A 26,382-nucleotide genomic window follows, 5' to 3' on the forward strand; every position below is an offset into this window, starting at 1 on the left:
AAAAAATCAAAACCCATCGTTAAACCGGGGTTTGGCCATCGTTAGGTGGGGTATGGTGCAATTTCTACCCCCATCGTTAAGCCGTGGTATTGTATCTAGGGGGTATCGTATATCAAGGTATTACTGTATATATATGTATATATATATACATGGATATACATATATATATACTGTATATATATATATATATATATACAGTACCCTCGCGTCCAACACGGTAATATTGTCATGCATGGGTCCAGTGTTGAACCAAAAACGTGTTGGACAAACAACAGAGCTTATGGGGAAAAATGAATTATGTCAGCAACCCTAGGAAAAGTCACCCTAAATACCTAGCATATACAGTACCTATACATATATTGGTACTACTGTAATTATAATAAATGATACTGTACTATGAATGATAACTAACCTTTTAGGATAATGTTGGTGGGCTTGCTGGGAATGGAAGGTGATATCCGAGATTAGGTAGTCCTACTGGATCCCTGGAGGATGGCTGCTGGCGTCACTAGCGGGTAATCGCTGCTGCTCCTCCTCAACCTCCCTCATAAATCCTTTGAAATTCCTCTCCCCTTTCTTCTGCCTCTCGATGAATTCTAGCTTGGTGGCGTGAGGGAGGTGCCGCCACTTCTTGGGGTTCTCAGAAGGCTTCCTAGGCATCGTGAGCAGGGTAAAATGCAGTAACAAGGGCAGGAAATGCAGCGAGAAAAAAGCACCGTCCAATGCGAATTATGCAACTGAGTGGTGCTGTGGCGGGAGAAATTTAAACAAAACATCATGTGAGAGCAGAAGCGTTTTTCATTGGGTGACATCACGATAGCGGGCGGGGGAGGCTACTTGATCGGAAGTTTTGATTGGCTGTCAGCGTCATGGGAACGTCCAGTATGACCGTGTTGGACCAGGGGTGAAAGTGCTAGAGGCGAACTCTGCGGATTTCGCCCACTTCTCGGAGCTCCGTCAGTGCTATGCTTATGCACCCGTTTTACAGTACTTAAATCATATTAAATTGTACTAATTTTTTCCTCTCCGTGCTGTACGCGAATCGTGCTGGACAAACGCGTGTTGGATGCGAGGGTACTGTAAATACTATCTATCTATCTATATACCTAGGCTGCTTCCCCCAAGGAAAGGGAGGTAGCCGAGACAGGACGACTCACTCTCCATTTACTCATCCATTCAAACACATTTATTCGCATCTTAGCCCCAAAGGGGAGAACGGACAGATCCTCACTGCATCACAACGCACAAGGGTCAACTGCGCAATGCAATCAGTGACATCCACAGCAGGGCCCGACAGCAGAACTGGTTTACCCCTGCCACATCATAACAGACCCATCCCCTTACCCGCACCTGACCTGACTAACTGATCAGACCAAAAGCGGGAGAATATCCCCTCAGGGCTGCGTCATCACTTATTCATTCACAATTTCTCTCCATTTATTTCTGTCACGCACAGCCACTCTTCCTTGCTCAACAGACATCCCTCTCGCATCCAGCGCTCTCTTCACACTGTCCATCCATCCTATTCGTGGTCTTCCTCTCAGTCTTACACCTCTCACATCAGATCTAGTTATTCTTTTCACCAATCGCTCATTATCCATTCTCTCCATATGCCCAAACCATTGCAACACCCTCTGCTCAACTCTACCAGCCATCTCCCGAACAACTCCAGTTCTCCTTCGCACTTCATCATTTCGCACTCGATCCATACGCGTCACTCCACACATACTCCTCAGACATCTCATCTCCATTACATTCAAACTTTTCCTCTCTGCTACACCCATATTCCATGTTTCAGCCCCATATAATGCAGTCGGTACCACAATACCCTCATACAGCCTTCTCTTTACATCCATTCTAAGCGAACGACATTTAAACACTTTTTTTCATTCCTCCCAGCACCTTTCCTACTTCATTTATTCTAAACTTCACTTCTGCATCTATTCTTCCATCCACAGCAACATGTGACCCTAGATATTTAAAACAATCTACCTCCTCAAGCAACTCACCATTCAAAACTATATTCATCCCCCTACCATCTATCAACCTCGTACACTTCATCACTTTACTCTTATTCTCATTTACTTTCAATTTCCTCCTTTCACACACCCTTCCAAACTCCTCTACCAACTGTCTCAATCTCTCCTCTGAATCAGTCACCAGTGCAGTATCATCTGCAAACAGCAGCTGCTTCAGATTCCACTCTCCTCCATCAACATTTACCAGACTCAGACCACCTAAAACTCTTGCATTCACCTCCCTTACAACACCATCCATGTAAATATTAAACAACCAAGGCGACATCACACATCCCTGTCGCAGCCCCACTCTCACGGGAAACCAATCACTCACAGCATTTCCCACTCTTACACACGCTCTACTATTTACATAAAAACTTTTCACCCCTTTTAGTAACCTACCATCAAGTCCATACAATCTTAAAACAGTCCACAAAGCCTCCCTATCAATTCTATCATACGCTTTCTCTAAATCCATAAATGCCCAAAACACATCCTTGCCTTTCGCTAAATACTTTTCACACTCTTGTCTCACAGCAAACACCTGATCAACGCATCCCCCTCCCTCTCCTAAAGCCACACTGCTCATCACTAATCACTCCCTCTTGTACCCTCTCTAACTCTCATAATTAACACTCTACCATACACTTTACCTACAACACTCAACAGACTTATACCCCTAAAGCTAGTACATTCATACTTATCACCCTTGCCTTTATACAACGGGACCACACAAGCACTTGCCCAGTCAACTGGCACCATACCTTTCTCAAAGCACACATTCAATAATCTTACTAACCAGTCAACAATATTCACTCCACCACCCTTCAGGCATTCCACAGCACACCCATCCATACCTGCAGCTTTCCCTGTTTTCATCTCCTTTACTGCCTTCTCCACTTCCTCCTTCGTGATCAAAGAATCATTCAACTCTCCCAACACATTTATTCCTTGCACCCTTCTATCTGCCACAATCTCAGCCACCCTTTCCTCCTCTACATTTAACAATCTTTCAAAATACTCTGCCCATCTCTTCCTTACTGCATCCATCTCAATTAACATCCTTCCATCCTCTGCTTTTACTCGTTCTTCCTTCCCAGACTCTCTCTTTCGCACCCTTTTCACCTCCTTCCAAAACATTTTCTTATTCTGTTGAAAATTCTCTGTCAGCCGCCTACCCCACCTCTCATCTGCTGCCACTTTAGCATCACGCACAGCCCTTCTCGCTCTATTCCTCTTTTCCTTATACCTTTCATATGACATCTCATCCTTCCTCTGCAGCCACACTTCATATGCACGTCTCTTCAGCCACAGCCATACTTACTCGCACCACCATTCACTTCCTTTTCTTACACCACCACCCACATGTCTCACACCACACACCTCTTCTGCATGCCCCACCACAGCACTCTTAAACAACTGCCATTCCTCCTCCACGCTGCCATTTTCCCGATCTTTCACTGCGTTCCACTCATCTCTCAATTTCTCCTGATACTCAATCTTTTTCTCTCTTTTATCCAACTCACTCACTTTCAAAACCTCCCTGCCACACCTAACCCTCCTAGCTCTCACCCATCTCTTACCTACTCTTAACTTTCCCTCCACCAGGTAGTGGTCAGACATACCTCCACCCTCCCCTCTCAGAACTCTCACATCCAACAATCTTCCTATTACATTCCTAGACACAACCACATAGTCCATCAAGGCTCTATCAACAACCCTTCCACCCTCCTGTCTCACCCATGTATACTTATAAATATCTTTCTTCTCAAACAGCGTATTCCCAATCACCATCTCTCGCTCAACACACATCGCTATCATTCGTTCCCCATTTTCATTTCTTCCAGGCACACCATGCATACCAACTACGCCTTCAACTGCTACATTTCCCACTCTAGCATTCAGATCTCCCATCATTACCACATTCACATTCGCTCCAAAACTCTGCAGACACTCATCAACATCATTCCAGAACGACTCCCTCTCTTGTTCATCCCTTTCACTACCAGGCCCATATGCACTCACAAACACCCACAACTCACGTTCAAATTTCGCTTTCACCCACATCAGTCTCGATGACACCTCCTTCCATTCAATCACACACTGCTGTACTTCCGGACTCACTAACAAGGCCACACCTTCTCTTGCCCTTCCTCTATCAACACCTGACAATCTTCCATTCACACTTCCAAACATAGATTCCCCCTTCCCTTTCATCTTCGTTTCACTCAAAGCTAACACATCCAACTTTCTTCTCACAAACATTCTCCCAATCTCCTCCCTTTTAGCCTCAATTGTACTACATCCACGCACATTCATAGACCCAATCTTCAGGGTACGGGGATAACTCCATCCCCCATCCCTTTCTCTGGCCTGTCTCTTTTTAGGAACTAAAAAACAGAGGAGGGGGTCCCTAGTCCCCTCACCCCGCCCCTTTTAGTCGCCTTTTACGACACGCAGGGAATACGGTGGCAGTATTCTTCCTAACACAACCTGGCCGCAGAGTAGTAGTACCACCCCATAGTGCGGCCAGGTTGTGTCCCCCCCGCCACAGGGGGGGATTACTATATATATATATATATATATATATATATCCATCATCCAATCCTACGTTGCACCATGAGGAGCATAGGAGCCTGGAGCTAGGCAGTTGGTCCTGAAATTTAAGACGAGAGTGACCAGCCTCACTCATCCCTCAGTGGCATTACGTGAGCAATGAACTCCAACCACTCCTTGGATATAAACCTTCACCGGATCAATCCGATTGGAGCATAATAATTACCCACTAAACCATCAGGCGCCAAAATTTGGTTATATGGAGAGTAGGAGCCCGGGGCTAGGCAGTAGGTCCTGACATTTAAGATGACAGTGACCAGCCTCACTCATCCCTTAGTTGCATTACGTGAGCAATAAACCCCACCCACCCCTTGGATATAAACCTTCACCAGCTCAATCTGATTAAAGCACAATAATTACCCACTATATCACCAGGTGCCAAAATTTGGTTATATGGTTACCACCCAGCGTAGCAAATGGTTTCCTGGTGTACAGGAAACCATTTGGCTTGTCACTCAGTGTAGAGTCATCCACAGGCTGAAGGAAGAGGAAAGAATGAAGAAATGAAAGACGGAAGAGGGAGTGCAAAGTCACCCGTAGGCAGAAAGACAAGGAAAGAATTAAGGAAAGAAAGACACACAAACACACACACACACACACACACAGACATATATATATATCCATCCATCCATCATCCAATCCTACATTGCCCCATGAGGAGCGTAGGAGCCCAGGGCTAGGCAGTTGGTCCTGACATTTAAGATGACAGTGACCAGCCTCACTCATCCCTGAGTGGCATTACGTGAGCAATAAACCCCAACCACCCCTTGGATATAAACCTTCACCAGCTCAATCCGATTGGAGCGCAATAATTACCCACTAAACCACCAGGCGCCAAAATTTGGTTATATGGTTACCACTCAGAGTAGTAAATGGTTTCCTGGTGTACAGAAAACCATTTGGCTTGTCACTCAGTGTAGAGTCACCCACGGGCAGAAGGAAGAGGAAAGAATGAAGGACAGAAGAGGAAAAGTAAAGTCACCCGCAGGCAGAAAGACGAAGAAAGAATGAAGGAAAGAAAGACAGAAGAAGATGGAAGGAAAGAAGGATGGAGAGGAAAGGGCAGACACCTGAGAGCAGCACTACATCAAGTGAGTGGATGGTGAGTGCCCACACCTACCACATTACACTGCACTTATTCTTATGAAATCACTTACACTAATTTATATATACATTACAGTTACTCATTATATAACTATACTAATTTATATGTACATTACAGTAACACTCAGAGGCATCTTTTTTCCACATAACATAGATTTCTAACACTAAGCATTGGAGGAGGGTTTGATATGCCTCAAAGCATGGGATTGGGCACAACCCCACATCACACTCCACACACTGGCATCTGGTGTCCTTCTGCTGGCTCTGTGGCTGTGCTGTGCTGCATTGGCAGACGTGGCACCCACGTTGGGGACTTTTTTTGTGCCTTGTGCGGTGATAAGTTTGGTGAAGTGGCGTTCAGTGAGGCACAAGGGGTTGTCACCACCGCGTGGATGTTGGTGAGGTCCATGATCACGCCCATGGATGCCAATTGGCTCCCTACAAGGCTCTCTGATGAACCCCTTGAAGGCCTCGCTGGTTCCCGTGGTCCTGGCATGGAGGAGGTGGGCATTCATTGCCGTTATATCCAGAGGATGGAAGAAAAGTTTCATGCACCACTTCATCGTGGGCCTGGCACTCCACACTTGAAATCTTGGCGTCAGACTGGTCCACTTGCCTCATGTTGATATTATAATCAGTAAGCTATCTGAAAGAAGCATGTGGAGTCACATGGAGAGAGAGGGGGAGGCCAAGGATGAGATGAAGGGATGGAGTGGAGAGGTATATGAGAGATGGGGGTGTGAGCTGGGAGCAAGGCAGTGACATGGCGGGGGACAGGGCAACAAGGAGGCGATTTGTTTGTGGCCACCCCTTATGAGGTTAAGGCATCTGGCGATAGATAGACCGCCTCTGGCTTCCAAATGTGAACCAGTTTCTCGCTGCAGTAGTCCACAGTCTAGGTGAGGTGCATCAGGAGGCAGTGAACCATCGATAATAGGTTCACTTCTCGGTTGTGGTGCCAGGTGGTGGCGAGGATACTGTTCACTTGGTAAAACACTGCCTCCTTCCTTTGCAGCTTCTGGCCCACCTGTACCATGTGCCGCTGGGTTTTCTTTACTGTCCCGCAGATACCTGTCTCTTGCTGGTGCAAGTACCGGGCGAGAATTGGGACAGCATACCAGTTGTCCAAGTACGGGACATGCCTACAATGAAGGTACTTCTCCATCATTGTCTTCACCACGGCCTCTGACAGTCCGACTGTTCTATCTTCCATAATGACCATCTGTGCACCTGTGTACAGGACTATGTCCTGCACATACCTGGTCTTGCAGTCATGCATGACTAAAACCTTGAACCCAAACTGGTGTCTCTTGCTTGGGATATACTGTACTGCCTGAAGGTGATGTTTCCCCTCCATAACACAAGACTCTTGTCAACAACCAGATCTCTGTAGGGAGAGAAAGAGGCAGAGAACCACTCACTCAGGTGATCAAGCACGAGAGTAATCCTCCTCATCCTGTCAGTGTTGCCAATGTTGCTGGGGTCCTCACTGTCGAAAAAATGAAGGCGGCTTAGTATGTACTGGAACCTATTCCGTCCCCATAACTCTTCCAAAGAAGGGCATCGACAGTCCAGTACGATGGCAACTGATTTTTCTTGATTAGTCCTATCAGAAGAACCAAGGCCAAGAAGAGATACAATTCGTTACTCATTATGTCTGCATCGAAGAGTCAGCTGTGGGGTATCTGCGGGGTTGTGCCATGGTAGAAAGCGGCACAGGCGTTGAAGATAACGATTCTCAATATCAGCTCCCTCGTAAAAAAATTCTTGATGAAATCAGTTCTCCTCGAGGTGGGAGTCAGCTCCAGCACAGTACAACCTGCTGTATCACTGCCTGTGAAGGGATGAATGATGGGAATGAAACTGCTCTCATCCTCCCACTCCCATGTGACTTCATCCCCTCCAGTTTTGCCCTCATCATCAATGAGGCCACCTCCGTTGCCATCGTCGGGATGGGGAGGAAATTCGGCAGTAGGTTGGGGAATAGAGCTTGCCTCCTCACTTTCCCCACGACTTGCACTTTTCTTCCCCGTCTTTTCCCTTCCCTTTTACTTTACTTTTTGCTCTTTCTCCATTGTTTAAGGTTGTGGGGAGGGAGTGCAGGGAGGTTCAAGTGGGGTGGAGGTGCTGGGTTGGAGAGAGGCAGCGCAATGTGATGCTGGCGGTGGCAGGTATTGTCGCACACGACTTGAACAGAACAAAGCACTGTGCACCTTGTACTTTTTACTAAACAGTTCTTCCCCACTCCTCTAGGTTTTTCTGGGTGATCCTACCCACGAAAGCAGCCGATGTTCACTTGAGGGGTTGGCCTCGTTTTCCTCATCACTAGAGGAATCATCCAGAGAGTGAGAGCACCATGGTAAGATGAGAGTGGTGGTGGTGGTGCAGGGAGAGATATAGCCATGCAGACAGCCATATGCCTCACCTTTCTTGGGGATGAAGCCTCGTCCTTGCTGCTTGATTCTGACTCAGGTTGGATCTGGTCTCGATCAGCAACATCATCATCAATGGGAGAATTACTTTCTCCATCATAGGGGATGTTCAGAAGCTCATCAATCTCGTGTTGGGGAATACCGCGGTGCGCCATGGTGCTCACTCACCCACTCACAAAGTGCGACTGAGTTGGTGGGGCCATGCGCGGGAGGAAGGATGCGGAGATGACTCAGCGCGCGTATTAGGCTAAGACAGGCATGGGAGTATCCCGTGAAAATATCTTGCGCTAATACTGAATGTTTGAATTTTGGCAAATATTTCAAATTGACGATGTATACGTACGTTGCTGACATTTTGTGCACGTGCAGGGCCCGATGTACTGTACATACATGTTGCTGGAATGGGGCAGGTTAATGATATTCATTTAATCAAACTAAGCCCTGCCCAAGCCAAGGATCAAACTCACATCACTTCAGACAGTAGGCCAACTCTCTAACTGCTCAGCCACCATCTCCCCCACAATCAGAAATAAACTAGTAATAAGAGGGGGTGGAAAGTCTCCTCCCCAACGAGAACATGATGGTATGAGTAACTGACCCTGAGCGAGGTCGTGATTGATGAGTGTGACAAGGATGCCAGTCGCAGCTGTGAGGATGGGATAGTGGTGGATGGTCTCCAGACCGGGGATCTCCAGTCCAACCACGTGACCAAAGCAACCGCACCAACCACTCACACGGTTCAGCACTTGGCATAGCAGCTGCAACCATAAAATAGCACAACTTTATTATGTTATATTAATAACTAATACTTCAATAACACCTTAAAAACATTAATGGTATATTATTATATATGTCAACACATACTTTACATTAATCATTCAAAGAATTCAGCATCTGGTACTGCAGCTACAGCCACAATATTATACAACTTAAATTACAATTATAATACATCACCACCAACACACAATTTACTTCAATATCTTAATGTTTTAAGTCTGCTGACATTTTTTCTCTGATATTCTTGTTATTTGTAAATTATTTCAATAAGCTCAGTAGGGTGCTGCAGTGAGTGTTAATGACTGTATGCATTTTACCTGTTCATGCCATGGACATACTCAACAAACCATGTGTGAAAAGTGTTATACTGTATGGCAGGGAGACCTTGCAAGTGAGGGTAGAGGATACAAGCAGACTGGAATGCACAAGGATGAAATGTTGAGATGAAGATATACAGCTCCAATGAGTGACAGAACTTGGCACTGTATTGCGAGAGAGATCAGGCATAAGAGATATTTAACAAGTCATGCAAACTGGTAGGTTAAAATGATCTGAACAGGCTGAAAAGAGGGCAGAAGGTTACTACTTGAGGAGAGGTACAGCTATGAATGTGATGAGAAGAATGCCCAGAGGCAGACCTAGGAAGACATGGAACAGTTTTGTGTGTAGACCTCTGGGATAGTGGACTGAACAGGGAAATGACTCGTGACTGCAACAAGCTGCCATCAAGTGAAAATACCTACACATGCTAACATGGCCAATGGTCTCTAAATGTAAACATAATATTTAATCCCTCCAGTCTGAAAGTCTCTTTTATGATGCATAAAATCCTCTGGAGAAAAAAAAAAAAAAAAACTACAGATCAAGCACATTTATGCCAACCATTCATGTGGTTCAGCACGCAGCACAACAGCTGACACACAAACACAACTTTATGATACCATATACAGTACATTGCACTAACTTTTTCACTATAGTGACAATTTACATTTTATATTTGTTTTATTCAAGTAATTTTATTCTGCCTAAGGTAAACTTTTCAAACAAGTGGTTAGATGTACCATTCATTAACCCTTTGTGATTTCCAAAGGTGAATAAAAATCATCTAGCAGCAGGGCAAATAAAACATAGATGATGTCCTCTGGCTGAAGAGGCTAACAATAATATTTCACTAACACTACACATTAAACACATTTTTACAATGAGAAATCCATCCATTCATCCATCATCCAATCCTACGTTGCCCCATGAGAAGCGTAGGAGTCTGGGGCAAGGCAAGTTGGTCCTGACATTTAAAATGAGAGTGACCAGACTCACTCATCCCTGAGTGGCATCAGTTGAACAATAAACCCCAACAACCCCTTGGATATAAACCTCCACTGGCTCAATCCGATTGGAGTGCTGTAATTACCCACTAAACCACCAGGTGCCAAAATCTGGTTATATGGTTACCACCCAGCACAGTAAATGGTTTCCTGGTGTACACGAAACCATTTGGCTTGTCATTCAGTGTAAAGTCACCCACAGGTAGAAAAGGAAAGAATGAAGGAAAGAAAGACAGAAGAGGGAGTGCAGAGTCACTGGTTGGCAGATGGACGAGGACAGAACAAAGGAAATAAAGACAGAAGAGGATGGATGGAAAGAGGGATGGAGGAGAGGAAAGGGCAGACACCCGAGAGCAGCACTACATCGAGTGAGTGGATGGTGAGCATCCCCACCTACCACACACAATGGGAAATGAATGAAGAATTAACTGTTAGTCAAACAGAAGAAACATGAGAATTGGTACAACACTGTACTACGACAGTATGCACTAAAGTACTTAGCATAACTTAGAAATACATAGCCTCCGTTTTTTTTATTGAACATATGAAGGTGCCACTGTGCTGTAATACAGAAATTGCTACTAGGCATGTTAGGAATAAGAAGTTTATGACATTTATGGATCACAAAAAAGCATATGACAAAGTAAACAGAGAAGGAATATGGAAGGTTTTGCACATGTATGGTGTAGATGGTAAGCTGCTAGGTGCCATCGAGAGTTTTTATGATGGTAGTGAGGCATGTGTAAGGGTAAATGGGCATCTAAGTGAATGGGTTCACGATCAATGTGGGCGTGCGACAAGGTTGTGTGATGTCTCCATCATTGTTCAATATACAGTATATGTGCATGGGGTGATGAAAGAAATAAAAACATGAGTAATGGAGAGGGGGATGGCATTGGTGATGAATGGAATATCTCAAATTTGTTGTATGCTGATGATGCAGTGCTACTTGTAAATACCAGACAAGAACTTGGTGGACTAGTGCAGAGATTTCCTTATGTCTGTGAGTGTTGTGCCTTGAGAGTAAATGTAGAAAAGAGTAAAGTCATGGTTACTGAGAGAGAAGGTGACTCCCAGTGTGATGTTACGATGACTGGAGAGATACTGGACCTCGTGAGAGAGTTCAAATACCTGGGTACAGTGATAGAAAAGAGAGGAAATGTGCAAGAGAAATGGAAAGTAGAAAGACACAAGGAAGGAAGGTAGCTGATGCTATGAAGGCCTAGATATGAAACAGAGGCTTAAGTGTTGCACCTGTACGAGGCTTACGTGAAGGAGTGTTAGTGCCAACTTTAATATCTGGATGTGAAACTATGGTGTGGCACGAAAATGAAAAGCCAAGAGTGACAGCAGTGGAGATGGGACTGCTGAGGAATGTATGTGGAGTACTGAGAGTTGATAGAATATGAAATAATGTGATTTGTAAAAGATTCAGAGTGAGGAAGTCTGTAGACACCAGAACTGAAGAATGTACTGAGATGGTATGGTCATGTGGAGAGAATGAATAACAACAAAGTGGTGAAAAAAGTATATGTGAGCAAATTTTAAGGAGGGAGGAGGCGAGGTAGGCCAAGAAGAAGGTGGAGTGATATGGTGGATGAGTGTGGGAGGAAGAGAGGTATTGATGTCAGTGAGGATAGGGTACTGACAAGAGATAGAGCTGGTTAGAAGAATGTTGTGAGAAGACGTACATGATCAGGGATTTGGCACTCCTTTTTGACGTCAAAGCATCCAGACTGACTCTATCAGATATGTTCATGTGAAGCTACAAAATGTGGTGATAGTCTTTGGCGTATCAAACAGAGCCAGGATTCAGGGGGCTTGAATGATGATGAGTGAATGGAAGCATGGCCCATTGGATTGGGCAAACATGGGCTATCTGGGCATTGCTACTCCTCACCCTGCCCTAGGGTGGGAACGGAGGTAGCGGATGATGATGAGTAATCATATTTCTATACTCAACATAGTTGCTGTTCATTAATGCCTTCCAGCAAATACAATAAATTTGTTTGTTTCTATACACATGAAAAAGTTTACCTTGCTAAGAGAGGACTTTAATTCAGATACGTCACAGTGGCTGCTGGATTTGCCAATTGTTAAAGGTGAGTTATAAATTGTTTTGACACTATATATTACTGAACAGATAATGAACTGAATTCTGTCCATCACACACACACACACACACACACACACACACACACACACACACACACAAAGCCTGAAAAAATCCTCTGAAAGACTGTACTGTTAGGTGCTAAACCTGTTCCTGTGCAGAAAATTTTATGCTGCACTTTCTTTCAGCACTGAATTTACATTAATGGGAAGCTTTTGCAATGTTCCATATTTATGTGAGATTTCTTACTTCATTATTTACATGTCCACATTAGAGAGAAAAAAATTAAATTCAGGAAATATTAAGCACGGGACCTTGATTTGCTTTGGACATAGTCAGATAACTGAGCTACATACTGAGTGACATACTGTATTATACAATGAGACTGACAGATAACACATGAAGCCAGGTGAACTTGTGGCAAACAAGATACAAAAGCTGAAAGAAATATGTTTTGAAGATTCATAAAGGCAGACAATACTAGATATTGTTTTCGTTTTCATTCTTAAAGGCTCCAACATGCTTGCATGTGTCGGCCTTGGTCACCTAATGGCGGCTCTCCACGCTGCACGATCCATTGCAGCCTCCCTGTTCAGTCCCTTAACCCTAAGGTCACACTTAATGACCTCGTCCCATGTCTTTCTCAGTCTACCCCTCATAACCCCACCCCCAATATTAACACTTCTCACCTTCCTCACCCAATTATCATCCCCCATCCTCTCCACACGTCCAAACCACCTCAATCTACCTCTCCTCATCACAACACCAATACACTCCAGTCCCATCCTACCTCTCAACTCTTCCATTGTAAACCCAGCCCCTCCAGGCCTTGGACGCAGGGACGCACTGCACATCCACCTAATCATTGTCATTTCTGTACGCCTGAGCCGGCGAATATCTTCCTCCTTCACTGCCCAGGTCTCACTGCCATACAGCATTACACTCCTAACACATGCTGCATACAAAGACCCCTTAGCACGTAGGGAGAGCCCTCTCAATGTCAGGAGAGGCAAGAGCTTCCTGAACTTCTTCCAACCACTTCTCACCCTAGCCACAGAGCTAGCTCCAGCCCCACCTCCAGCACACAACATGTCTCCCAAATAACAAAACTCTTCCACATACTCAAGAGATTCACCAGCAAGTTCAATCCTTTCACATCTGACAATCTCCACCTGCTCACCCCGGAACGCCGAACACATAAAATCAGCATTATCTCGCAGTCTACCTCTGATACCACTACATCTCTTATGCACCCATTTATCACACACACCGCACAAGATGGAATTACTTCCCACGCCCTTGTGGCAAACTGCACATGGCCACTCTCCCTCGTCTTTGACAGTACCGCCACCAACCCTAGATATCATCACTTTTGTTTTATCTGCATTTACCCTTAAACCCTTTTGCCCCATACCATCTCTCCACTTCCTAAACCTTTCCTCCGCCTCCCTTTCATTCTCTGCAATCAACACCAAATCATCAGCATACAACAACTCCCACGGGAGTCCGTTTCTAAAGTCACGTGAAAGGGCTTCAAGTACCATGATAAACAACATGGGACTCAAGACTGACCCCTGATGCACACCAACATTCACGGAAAACTCATCACTCAAATTTCCATTCACTCTCACCTGGGTGTGAGCACCCACATACATGGCCATAACCACCCTAACCAGCCACTCCTCCAAGCCAAGCTTTCTCATTGCCCACTTCACCACCTCTCTAGGGACTCTGTCAAAGGCCTTTTCCAAATCAACAAAAACAAAATAAAGATCCCTTCTCCTACCAATATATTTTTCCTGAAGCTGTCGAACAATGAATATGGCATCAGTGGTCCCCCTACCTGGCATGAACCCAAACTGCATTTCATCAATATTCACTCTTTCTCTAATCATACCTTCTAAAACTCTCTCCATTACCTTCATTATCTGATCTAAAAGCTTTATACCGCTATAATTTCCTCTTTCCAGGGCATCACCCTTCCCTTTATACACATTTACAATTACACTCTTCAGCCAATCATCTGGGACAACACACTCATAAATAATCCTATTTATCAGGTCAGTGACTAAACTCACCCCTATATCGCCTGAGGCCTTCAACATTTCGGCAGTCAACCCAGACACACCTGCTGCCTTCCCCACCCTCATCCTGCCTATTGCCTCACTCACAGTAGCAGTAGCAATCAAAGGCCAAGGGCCAGACACTGGATCTGCTGGCTCCAAACCTTCCCTGTCCCAGTCAAACTCCTCATTCAACAACCGGTTATAATGCTCTCTCCACGCATCTTTAATATCCTCACTGTTCACCACTATCCTTCCTTTCATCATTCTTCACACACTGCTCACCTATGATATCCCGATTATCCCTCTTCACCTGACCTGCCACCCTAAATATATTTTTCCTTTCCCCATGATTTAGGTTATCAAGTAATTGTCTCTGTGACTCAGACTTTGCCCTGTATACCTATCTTCTAGCCCTATGCTTGGCAGCCGAATATTCCTCTTTGCTACCACCCTTCTTCCATTCCCTGAAAAGCCTTCTTTTCTCCTTAATTGCAGCTTCTACACCCTCATCCCACCACCAAGTTACTTTATGCCTTGGTGGTCCTCTTGTCCAGCCGCATGTTACATCAGTAACTCTCAAGAAATTGTTCTTGAGGGCTCTGTACTGTTCATTAACGCCTCTGTCTACAGCTCCCTGTTCAGCCACCACTCTCCTCAACTCACTATAGAAGGCATCCCTTACTACTTGGTTTTTCAGCTTCCATATTTTCCTCCTAGGTACATAAGTCCTCTTTTTCATCACTTGTTCTTTAAGCACCATATCACAAATCAACAGTTTGTGCTGCTGTACACACTCCTCACTTCCTATAACTTTAACATCCCTCACTAACCTCCTATCGGCCCTCCTAACCAGAAAATAGTCTATCTGACTGCTATTTCCCCCAGACTCATACGTAATTAACCTACTGTCTCTTTTCCTAAAATATGTGTTGCACACAATCATATCCGTTGCCTCCCCAAACTCGAGTATCCTTTCCCCTTCTGCATTCCTTAGACCATACGCACATCCCCCATGCACTCCTTCATAACCTTGTGCTGCTTCACCTACATGACCATTTAAGTCCCCTCCCAAAATCACTATCTCATCATCCCGCATACCACCCACTACACGTATTAAATCATCCCAAAATCTATCTTTCTCTGACTCATCCAATCCTGCCTGTGGAGCATATGCCGATATAATCGCAGCTACCTTTCTTTCCAACAGAATTTTCACTATCAATATCCTATCGCTTACTCTCAGAACATTCATAACATATTCCACCCATTTCTCCGCAACCATCACACCAACACCTCCATATCCGTCTGTCTCCCCCTGCCAAAACAACTTACAGCAACATTTATATCATTAAAAATCTATCTATCTATCTACTGTATTGCCAATGCCTTAAACCCATACGGGGTGGCCACAAACAAATCACTACATAAGCAGGTTAACTCAATTCCAAATCAGTTTCACTGCTGTGCTAGGAATGTTCTAAGCTCTTTAGGTGATTCGAACACTAAGAGCTGAAACTGTGCATAATTTTTTAAACATACAAATCAATAGTACACATTATGGGGAGGGCTGGGGGCTTCCTGTAGATTTACCACTTTATTTAGGGATGATTCTTTGAACTGGAGGTGATAGATAAAGCCTTCATTTACTCCTTTAGTGTTGAATAATTTTGTAATTTCAGTAAAATAATTTGGAGGAAGTGGTGGTACATGGGGGCGCTCATCATCCACTCACTCAATGTAGTGCTGCTGTCGGGTGTCTGCCCTTTCCTCTCTTCCATCCTTCTTTCCTTCTATCCTCTTCTGTCTTTCTTTCCTTCAGTCTTTCCTTGTCCTTCTGCCTACGGGTGACATTACACTCCCTCTTCGTCTTTCTTTCCTTCATTCTTTCCTCTTCCTTCTGCTTGTATGCGACTCTACACTGAGTGACAAGCCAAATGGTTAACTGTACACCAGGAAACCATTTACTATGCTGGGTGGTAACCATATAACCAAAATTTGGCACCTGGTGGTTTAGTGGGTAATTATTGCGCTCCAATCGGATTGAGCCGGTGAAGGTTTATATCCAAGGAGTGGTTGGGGTTGATTGCTCATGCAATGCCACTCAGGGATGCATGAGGCTGGTCACTCTCATCTTCAATGTCGAGACCAACTGCCTAGCCCAGGGCTCCTACGCTTCTCGTGGGGCAATGTAGGATTGGATGATGGATGGATGGATGGATGGGAATAAAATTTGAGATTTCCTTGGCATCCTCCAATTGACTGGCTCAATTTAAGTTTACAAGAATTTGGTTGTCTGACACACAACCAGAGATATAAAAGGCCATTAGAACCAACCTGGCAAAGTCTAGAGAGTAGGAACTCAGCATTAGATCTGGAGAAGTCTGTGAAGAGCTGCGGCGCAAGGGTTACCACCATCTCCAGCACACGCAGCAGGGCCAATGCCAGGTCAAAACATGTGGCACAGATTCGTAGTTGTCTTGAGTCAATGAACACCCGCTCTGGCCGATTCGATGCATTCTGAATCTAGAAGGAGAGGAGGGAATAATGGAATTGTATTACATTACAGAGATGATGATAATGCTGAAAATAAAAAAAACAAAGCTAGTTTGGATACTGATGCTGTGAGTGATGATGAACATAATGAAAAGTGAAATCAGGATACTTAGGATGAGGCTGAAAATAGTTACTTGTGATGATGATAACGAAGACATGAAGAAATGGGTTAGGATGATGATGATGATGATGATGATGATTATTATTATTACTGTAATGGAGAAACAGGATTATAATGATCATGATGACATGAAAAACAAAATTAAGACAATGATACAGCTTGCACCAAGTTATGATTGTTATGTGCAGAAATACAGTTACAATGATGGTGATGATATGAAGAAATATTATTATGACAGACACTGTGCAAAAAGGTAACCTAAGGGCTTTAGCACACCTCCTGCAGCATGCCAATGAATTCTGAGAAGGCCCAGTTGAGTTGATTGAGGAGAGAGTTTAGGAAGGGGGTGGAGACATCTGGATTGCCCTCCAACACTTCCACCACATGACGCTGGAACACAGGTGATGGGCATGGGGCTGTTGGGAATAAAGAAATTATATACACATAGATATACAGATACAAACATGAATCAATATAATATATTCAAATGAAAATGAATAATATTCTGCAGCTTAATATGAATAATATAAATAAATTACATTCTCCTTTCTCACCAAGTATTCATCTACCTATCTGTCTGTCTATCAATTGCTAGTCTACTCTACAGTTTGTCCAACTAAGCCTGGCACAGAGTTTTAGTCTTTTGCAACTTATTTCACACAGCTCAGTGGTAGAGGAAGACAATATTATAGTACTTCCTCTTGACTTTTACCACATTCTAGTGTTGATTCTTGTTAAAATTCAGTACTGAAGATGGAGAGGTGGCAATTTTTGTTCAAGTTAAAGTGGACTGAGTAAACACGGAAAATAGAAGTCAAATCCACCCAACCAACCAGTAGACTGTGGGAAGTTGGTGTTGTCTGAGTTGGGTGGTTTTGGGCCGAACTTGTTGGTCATGTGAGGACTCTTCGTGTACCGGAACCCAAAGCCACAGCCCTTCCAGAACCGCACCAGCACCCAGTTATTTTGGGCCCATGCACGGTTCTCATATGGCTGCAGGAGGTTCTTTACCATCTGAATCCGGCTAAGGGAGGGACATAAAGAATGGATTAATCATAGTGTGTCTTTACTTCAAAATGCTGTGAACTGTTTTAAATATGAGAATTATACACAGGTGGAAATGTTGTTCAATGTGAAGATTAAAGTTTCTGTCCAACTTAGATTGTCTTGAGGGGGGGGGGGTATGATTTGGAAAAAAAAAAAAAACAGGACCTCACTGTACTGAAAGGTTAATGGAAATGTTTCTAATGCATGCAACATGGAAAGTCTCTCCAGGACTGAAAGTCCGCAACTACAGGAATAAAATCAAGATATTATACTAACAGGGTTCAGATGAAGCTGCTGCAAAGTGACATAACTAAAATGAAACTTTATGGATGGTATTTCTTGTAACATAGAGATGAAAATTTTGTTGGCTGCTATGATAAATGAATGACTGAAAGGCCTCTTCTAATGGTACTGGATCCTATTAACACATATGAAACTGTGGCATATTCATTTAAGATTAAAATGAAAGTGACTGGTATTTGAAGGCAGGATGACAAGGATGAAATAATGTCCTTGTTACTGTTCTTATTGTGACCCTATGCTCATCTGCAAGAGAACCCAGTGAACTGCAGGAAAATTACAGCTCCAGCTGGGTGCTCCCAAAGACCAATTGACTGACCATATTAAAACAGGCAGCACATCTTCCAGGGTCATATGTCATCATACTCCCACAAATCTTTTGTTATGTTCAAGGACAGTGTACATTGTGAGAGTGAGGTGTGAGAAGAGTGCTGTATGTATTTTGTGGTGGACAGGCTGCACTACAATGAAGGCATAGTGCTCTGAGTTGCATGCATTTTGCACTAGTACGGAAGAGATGGGTGATGGCCATATCATAATTTGGCTAAGTTATCTTAATCATCTTAGTCTCTCTAGGATGGAGAATTTCATAGGATGTATGGATACAGACTGAAGGGATCTTTAACCCTATCAACATGTCTTTCCTATGCTGAACAATTGTGTGAGAGTGGTAGGCATACATTTAAGAATGACATCACCGTGCTGAAAATATGAACATACAGTAACTGCTTCTGATCTCATTAGTATGAGATGTGTCCCTACAGCTGAATAAAATTATCTGAATGTGGCAATAATGCAAAAAAAAGAAAAAAAAAAAAGATGTCATGAGATGGAACAGGTTAAGCTGTTTCTGTTTATCAACTACAGAATTGTGGTAGGTGGGGGCGCCCATCATCCAACAACTTAGTGTAGTGGTATCCTGTTTTTAGGGTAGCTCTACAATGAGTGACAAGCCAAATGATTTCCCATAAACCAGGAAATCATTTACAATGCTGGGTGGCACCCTTATAACCAAACAACACGTGTTCCCTACGTGACAGCAAGTGGGTTGGCGGAGGTTTAGTGCCCCTCCTCAGAAAACAACTAATTAAAAATACAAACGAGAAGCCTTGGACCAGGACTGACCAAATGATGATGACTAAGGACCGTACAAAGGACATGATCCGGATGGCGACGTGGAATGTAAGGGGTGTGAATAATGAGGTGAAAGAGAGAGAGAGATTGTCCACGTGCTTGAGGGTGCAAAAGTGGATGTATGTGGATTAACTGAAACTACATGAGGAGGTAAGAGTGTGAGAGAATGGGAGTATGGATGGGGTATATGTGCAGGAGTAGGTGAGAATGAGAGGGCAAAAGAAGGAGTGTGTATTGTTTTGAGCAACAGATGAAAGGAGAATATAAGAGAGTATGGATCAGCTGACTCAAGGATTGTGTAGGTAAGACTGAACGTTGGACTACCAATGTGGGCAATTGTGTGCGTGTATGCGCCAACACAAGATCGTGCCAGCAGAGTGTGAGAAGAGTTCTGGACAAATGTGGACGTGTGCATGGAAAAGTTTGAAAGGATTGAGAGAGTGTTTTTGATTGCTAATATGAATGGAAAAGTAGGGAATGTGAAGGTGGATGGAGTAGTTGGTGTGTGGGGTGTGCTTGCTGAGATAGATAAGAATGACAGTGCTTTAGTGGACATTTGTGCTGGGAGGGGGATGGTGATTGCCAAAACCCTCTTCAGGCACAAAATGATACACAGGTATACAGTGCTCGTCAGAAGTATGGGGCGCCCTGCGTCCCTCCTGAGAAACAAACCTTTCAACATTGAAAAAACAAATAAATAATGCATTTTTTTTACCTTTAGTGCTTCGTAGGGTAGCCTTTACGTTTCTTCACGGACCTGAGACGTCTTGGAAGTGAAAGGGCGAGGCTCCTGAGGTGCTGGAGGGGTATTTTGTCCCAGGAGTCACGAATGGCGGCTTCCAGCTTAGGCAGAAAGCTCACGTCCTTCCCTTGGAGACTCTTCTTTACAAGGTACCAGAGGTTTTCAATCGGGTTGAGGTCTGGGCTATTTCCTGGCCAGTCTGTCATGAATGATACCTCGCAGTCACGAAGCCAATTGGTGACCGATTTGGCCTTGTGAGCAGGTGCACCGTCCTGCTGAAACACTCGTGCACCTGTTAGCTCGAAGGAGTCTGGTAAATGATCACACAGAAGCTCCAGGTAAACATCCTGATTCACTCTGAGGTTCTTGGGAAGTACAACAAGCTTCCCCAAACCCTTCCCTGAAAAACAACCCCATACTGTGAGTGAATCAGGATGTTTAACTGTGCTTTCTACATACCGTGGGTCAAGTGGGTCACTACCTTTGCATGCTCCTCTGTTACAGGTAACACTAAACGTTGCCTCATCAGACCACAACACTGACAACCATTGCTCCTCACCCCAATTTAGATATTTATTAGCAAAGGCAAGCCTATGAATTCTCTGGCTGCTAGAGAGAAGAGGCTTTTTCACAGGCCTGTGACTTGTGTAACCAAGCTCATGCACCCTACGAGACACTGTTCTCACTGACACCTCACCAAACACTTCCGGGTTGCTCTCCTTAATTTTCCTTGCACTCACACAAGGATTAAACTCCACTGCACGTTTTAAAACATTAACAGACCTTGGGGAAGTTTTCCTAGGCCTACCAGACCTCGGTTTCTTTGTGGGAACTTCACCACTGTTTTCCTCCCGAAACCGCGCACACCAACGACGCACTGTCGATCGTGCCACACCAACCAATTCACTAATTTCCTTTGTCTGGTGGCCTGCCTCCTTTAGAGCAATGATCTGGGATATGATTTCACTCGATAGTTCACGGGTAGGTGCCATAACAAAGTTTTGAAGGCCAAAACACTGCGGGACACTCGGTAAAAAATGGCGCAATTTGAGAGGGACACTCGGCGGAGTTCCTCTCTCTCAGGCAGCCCGTGGGCGACTGAGGCGGGAACCAACCAGCGCGTCAGAAGGCCTCAGGCTACCGTGACGTCATGCTCGGAGCTCAAACTTGTGGCTCAATTCTTACCCCCAAAAATGGGTGATTCTTTTTGGGCCATAAGTATTGCGCGCCCGGCGGACAACGCTGAATACTTCTGACGAGCACTGTACAGTATATGGCGAGTGATGAGAAGGGTGGATGGTGAACTGAATGAAAGGAAGGCAATGACTGATTATGTGTCTGTGGATGAAAGGATGCGAAGATGTGTAATGGATGCAAGACCATATAGAGGTGGGGGGAGTGGATTTTCTGACCACCACTGAGTGAGTTTTTCTATTTGATGGCTGGGTTGAAACAGGGATGTGTCATGTCTCCATGGCTGTTCAATCTGTATATGCATGGGGTAATAAAAGAGATACAATGTAGGGCAGTGGATGTTGGAGTGGCCCTAATGAGAGAGGGCAGTGTTTGAAAACTATCTGTACTGCTGTTTGCAGATGATACTGTGTTGTTAAGTGAAGATGAAGGGGAGCTGCAAGGCTTGGTGGGTGACTCTGGGAGAGTGCGTAAGAAACGGAATCTAAAGGTGAATGTAGGGAAGAGTAAAGTTATGGTCTTCGAGAGAGGTGAAGTCAGTGAATGTATAATGAGGTTGGATGGTGAGGAAATGGAAAATGTGAGTATGTTTGAATACCTGGGTAGTGTGATGAGTAAGGATGGAAGTTTGGAGGGTGAAGTGCTTGAAAGGGTACAACAAGGAAGAAAGGTTGCTGGTTCCTTGAAGGCGGTGATATGAAACAGGGAAGTGAGCATGGAAGTGAAAAAGTTGTTACATGACAGTTTTGTGATACCAACTCTAACGTATGGAAGTGAAGCTTGGACGTTGTTGGAGGGACACATGTCAAGAGTGAGAGTAGTGGAAATGAGTTATTTGAGAAGAGCCTGTGGAGTCACATGGTGAGACAGACTTGCAAATGAGGAAGTGAAGGAGCGTTGTGGTGTGGATGTGGATGTGATAGGAAGCGTTAGGAGAAACACACTGAGGTGGTTTGGCCATGTGGAGAGGATGGAGAGCAAGAGACTGATGAGGAGAGTGTATGTGAGTGAGGTGGAGGAGGAGAGAGGGAGGGGAAGGCCAAGGATGAGATGAAGGGATGGAGTGGAGAGGTATATGAGAGAGGAGGGTGTGAACTGGGAGCAGGGCGGTGAAATGGTGGGGGACAGGGTGACGTGGAGGCGATTTGTTTGTGGCCACCCCGTGTGGGACTGGAGAGCCTGGCAATAGATAGATAGATAGACAGGTATCACCTTGCAGCCTGGTCCATCTTTACTGGGTGTTACTGTCTTTCTGAGCCCAGTTGGAACAAGGCTGTCTTGGCCTTATTAATATTTACAGCTCAATGACTGCAAAAATTCTTCCTAACACTAGATCCTTTGCATATGGACAATAAGGACAATATATATCTCACCACTTCCACTGCAATGGATAATGAACAAAATGGCCAGCCGTCAGGGGGTTGTTCCCCTCCTGGATTTAAAAAAATAAGTGCTGCTTTGGGTGTCTGCCCATTCTTCTCTTCCTTCCTTCCTCTTCTGTCATTCTTTCCTTCATTCATTCCTCTTCCTTCTGCCTACGGGTGACTTTGCACTCCCCTTGCTGTCTTTCTTTCCTTCATTCTTTTCTCTTCCTTCTGCCTATGGGTGACTCTACACTGAGTGACAAGTCAAATGGTTTCCTGTGCACCAGGAAACCATTGACTATGCTGAGTGCTAACCATAAAACCAAATTATGGCACCTGGTGGTTTAGTGGGTAATTAAGGTGCTCCAATTGGATTGAGCCTGTGTAGGTTTATATCCAAGGAGTGGTTTGGGTTTATTGCTCACTTAATGCCACTCAGGGATGAGTGAGGCTGGTCACTATCATCTTAAATGTCAGGACCAATTTGCCTAGCCCCAGGCTCTTATGCTCCTCATGAGGCAACACAGGATTGGATGATGGATGGATGGATGAAGATTACCAGAGATCAGTGCTGGGCAGGTGCGCAAACACTTGTGCAAAATGCGACTGCGCACCGTTGCGCTCCGGTGCATATCGTTTGAGCATTGCGCATCGCACGAGACCATGCGCAACATTGTGCTTGTGCACCTGCCTTGCGCACCTGTCCTGTGGATTGCGCACTGAGCAATCCAAGGGACACGTGGTCTTGGGAGCTTCCCGTATGTCTGGACAAGGCATGGGGGAGGCTCGGGCGGGTCGTGAGGGTTCTGGATTGCTGGGGGGAGGCTGGAGGGACGGAGGGTAGTAGCATTTCTTAAAATGCTTCAACAGAGATAATATATTTTAATATTTTAAAAATTATTATTAGTATTAGTAAATGATAATAAATTAAAAGTACATTATTTATTAAGAGTAGCATATGACATTCCTTACAAAAATCATTAAAACATATCTAAATCAAACATCCACAGCCTAATAATTTATTAGGCTGTCGATATTTGATTTAAATAATGTGTTTTAATGATTTTTGTAAGGAATTACAATGCTATTGTATATCTGTATTGAATTATTAAATAAAACGTCTTGCAAAAATGCAGATAAAAGTAAAACTGGCAACATCACAGCCTTTGTTTCCCTGTCCCTCCGTTCCACAGCCCGTTCACTCCTCTGTTTGAACTACCAAGAGTGAAAAATTTACTTGACAGTATTGTGATACAAAACTCTAATGCATGGAAGTGAAGCTTTGACCTTGTTGGAAGGACAGTAGTCAAGAGTGAGAGCTGTGGAAATAAATGAGTTATCTGAGAGGAACATGTGGAGTTACATGGAGAGACAGACTGACAAATGAGGATGTGAAGGATCGTTGTGGCGTGGATGTGGATGTGATAGGAAATGTTAGAAGAAACACACTGAGGTCGTTTGGTCATATGGAGAGGATGGAGAGCGAGAGACTTGTGAGGAGAGTGTATGTGAGTGAGGTGGAGGGGACGAGAGGGAGGGAGAGGCCAAGGATGAGATGGAAGGATGGAGTGGAGAGGTATATGAGAGACGGGGGTGTGAGCTGGGAGCAGGGCAGTGAAATGGCAGGGGACAGGGTGACATGGAGGCGATTTGTTACTTGTTTGTGGCCAGTGGCCACCCCTTATGGGATTAAGGCGTCTGGCAATAGATACATGGACAGAATAATAATAAATAAAACTAAGTATGCTAATTTGTTTAAATATCTCAATATTTTACAGTTATTTCCACAAACATATGCAAATGGTTTGCGCTAGAGCTTAGCGACATTACGCAAGCTAAATATTGGATTGCGTACTTGCGCAAATAACAGAATAATAATAACAATAAACAAAAGTAAGTATGCTATTTTATATAATGTCTCAATATTTTACAGTAATTCCCACAAATATATGCAGATGGTTTGCGCTTGTGCTTTGCGACATTGCGCAAGCTAAATATTTGTCAGATTGTGCACTTGTGCTTGCGCAAGGTAGTGAACTGTGGATTGCGCATTGCGCTTGTGCAAGGTCCTTCTTCGTATGCACTGCCCACCACTGCTACAGACATCTGACCAACATGGTTTAGTTAGTTTGCTTAAGATACTGTTGTTTGTTAGGTCAGTTTGTGGATTTGGATTAGTTTAATCAAATTATGTGCTGCTTGTCTTGGTGGGTAGGTTATTCAGATGGCTTTGGGTTTGATTCATATTTACTTGCAACTCACTAGTTTTTGTGTTCCCTCAAAAAGCCGGCATTCCAAGGATGTCCTCCATTACTGTTAGGGGTTGGGGAAGGGAAGGGTATCTTAAAGACCAGTAGCTTCCAACAGAAATGGATGTCAATAAGACATGAATTCACTGGAAAAACTTAGGTTTCACCACTAAAGCTGACTGGCATTAAAATAAGCATCATCATCGTCATCATCTAATTCCAGTGTTGCCTTATGAGGAGTGTAGAGCCTGGGCCTAGGCAAGTTGGTCCTGACATTTAAGATGAGAGTGACCAGCCTCACTCATCCCTGAGTGGCATAATGTGAACAATAAACCCCAACCACCCCTTGAATATAAACTTGCACCGGCTCAATCAGACTGGAGTGCCCTAATTACTCACTAAACCACCAGGCGCCATAATCTGGTTATATGGTTACCATATAAATCGGTTCCTGGTGCGCAGCACAAGAAACCATATGGCTTGTCACTCAGTGTAGAGTCACCTGCAGACAGGAAGAGGAAACAATGAAGGAAAGAAAGGCAGAAGAGGAAGAAAGGAAAGGAGGGAAGAGAGGAAAAGACAGGCACCCAAGAGCAGCACTACGTCAAGTGAGTGGATGGTGAGTGCCCCCACCTTTTTTTTTTTTTTTTTTTTTTTTTTGTCCGACTCTAGGCAAAGGCTTCAGGGCCTATATCTTGGGGGCAGTAGCCTATCCCAAGGCCCAGTAGTCCTCCTACACCTCCACATGTCACCACTTCGGCGCTAACACCCACCATCCATATTGAATACATGCTAGGGCTGTCTCATACAGGACTGGTGTATTGGTATTAGCGGGGGTATTTTTACGACATGTCGGTGGGTCATCTGGTAGATCAGGAAAGTCTGCTTTTTATGAAATTCAAATCCTTAAACTGTCCCCTGCCCCAGCCAGGATTCGAACCTGGGTCCATCAAGACTGCAAGCCGCCTCTCTACCGATTCAGCCACCGCCTCCCTACAACTTATTCAGATAATAATAATACAGTCATAAAAATAATAACAATAATAATAATAGTAATAATAATAATAATAATAATTATTCTATCTATCTATCTATTGCCAGACACCTTAATCCCATACAGGGTGGCCACAAACAAATCGCCTCCAAGTCACCCTGTCCCCCGCCATTTCACTGCCCTGCTCCCAATTCATACCCCCCTTTCTCACACCCACTCCATCCCTCCATCTC

At 44.3% G+C, this 26,382-nt stretch overlaps 1 protein-coding gene across 1 annotated transcript in view; it reads right to left on the minus strand.

Annotated features, from left to right (window-relative positions):
* The window catches only part of LOC145402123 (E3 ubiquitin-protein ligase RNF123-like), a 168,422-nt gene that overhangs the window by 17,703 nt on the left and 124,337 nt on the right, over positions 1-26,382 (minus strand). Inside the window, exons 19-22 of the mRNA XM_080274240.1 lie at positions 17,959-18,149; positions 17,402-17,541; positions 16,786-16,974; positions 8,769-8,928 (exon numbers count right to left, since the gene is read on the minus strand). Coding sequence (XP_080130366.1) covers positions 8,769-8,928; positions 16,786-16,974; positions 17,402-17,541; positions 17,959-18,149 — 680 coding nt within the window. The remainder of the gene's footprint in view (positions 1-8,768; positions 8,929-16,785; positions 16,975-17,401; positions 17,542-17,958; positions 18,150-26,382) is intronic.

This window comes from Coenobita brevimanus, chromosome 57 (assembly GCF_032717465.1).
Source record: "Coenobita brevimanus isolate Jiangsu-jjx chromosome 57, ASM3271746v2, whole genome shotgun sequence".
In the NCBI taxonomy this organism is placed as follows: Eukaryota; Metazoa; Arthropoda; class Malacostraca; order Decapoda; family Coenobitidae; genus Coenobita; species Coenobita brevimanus.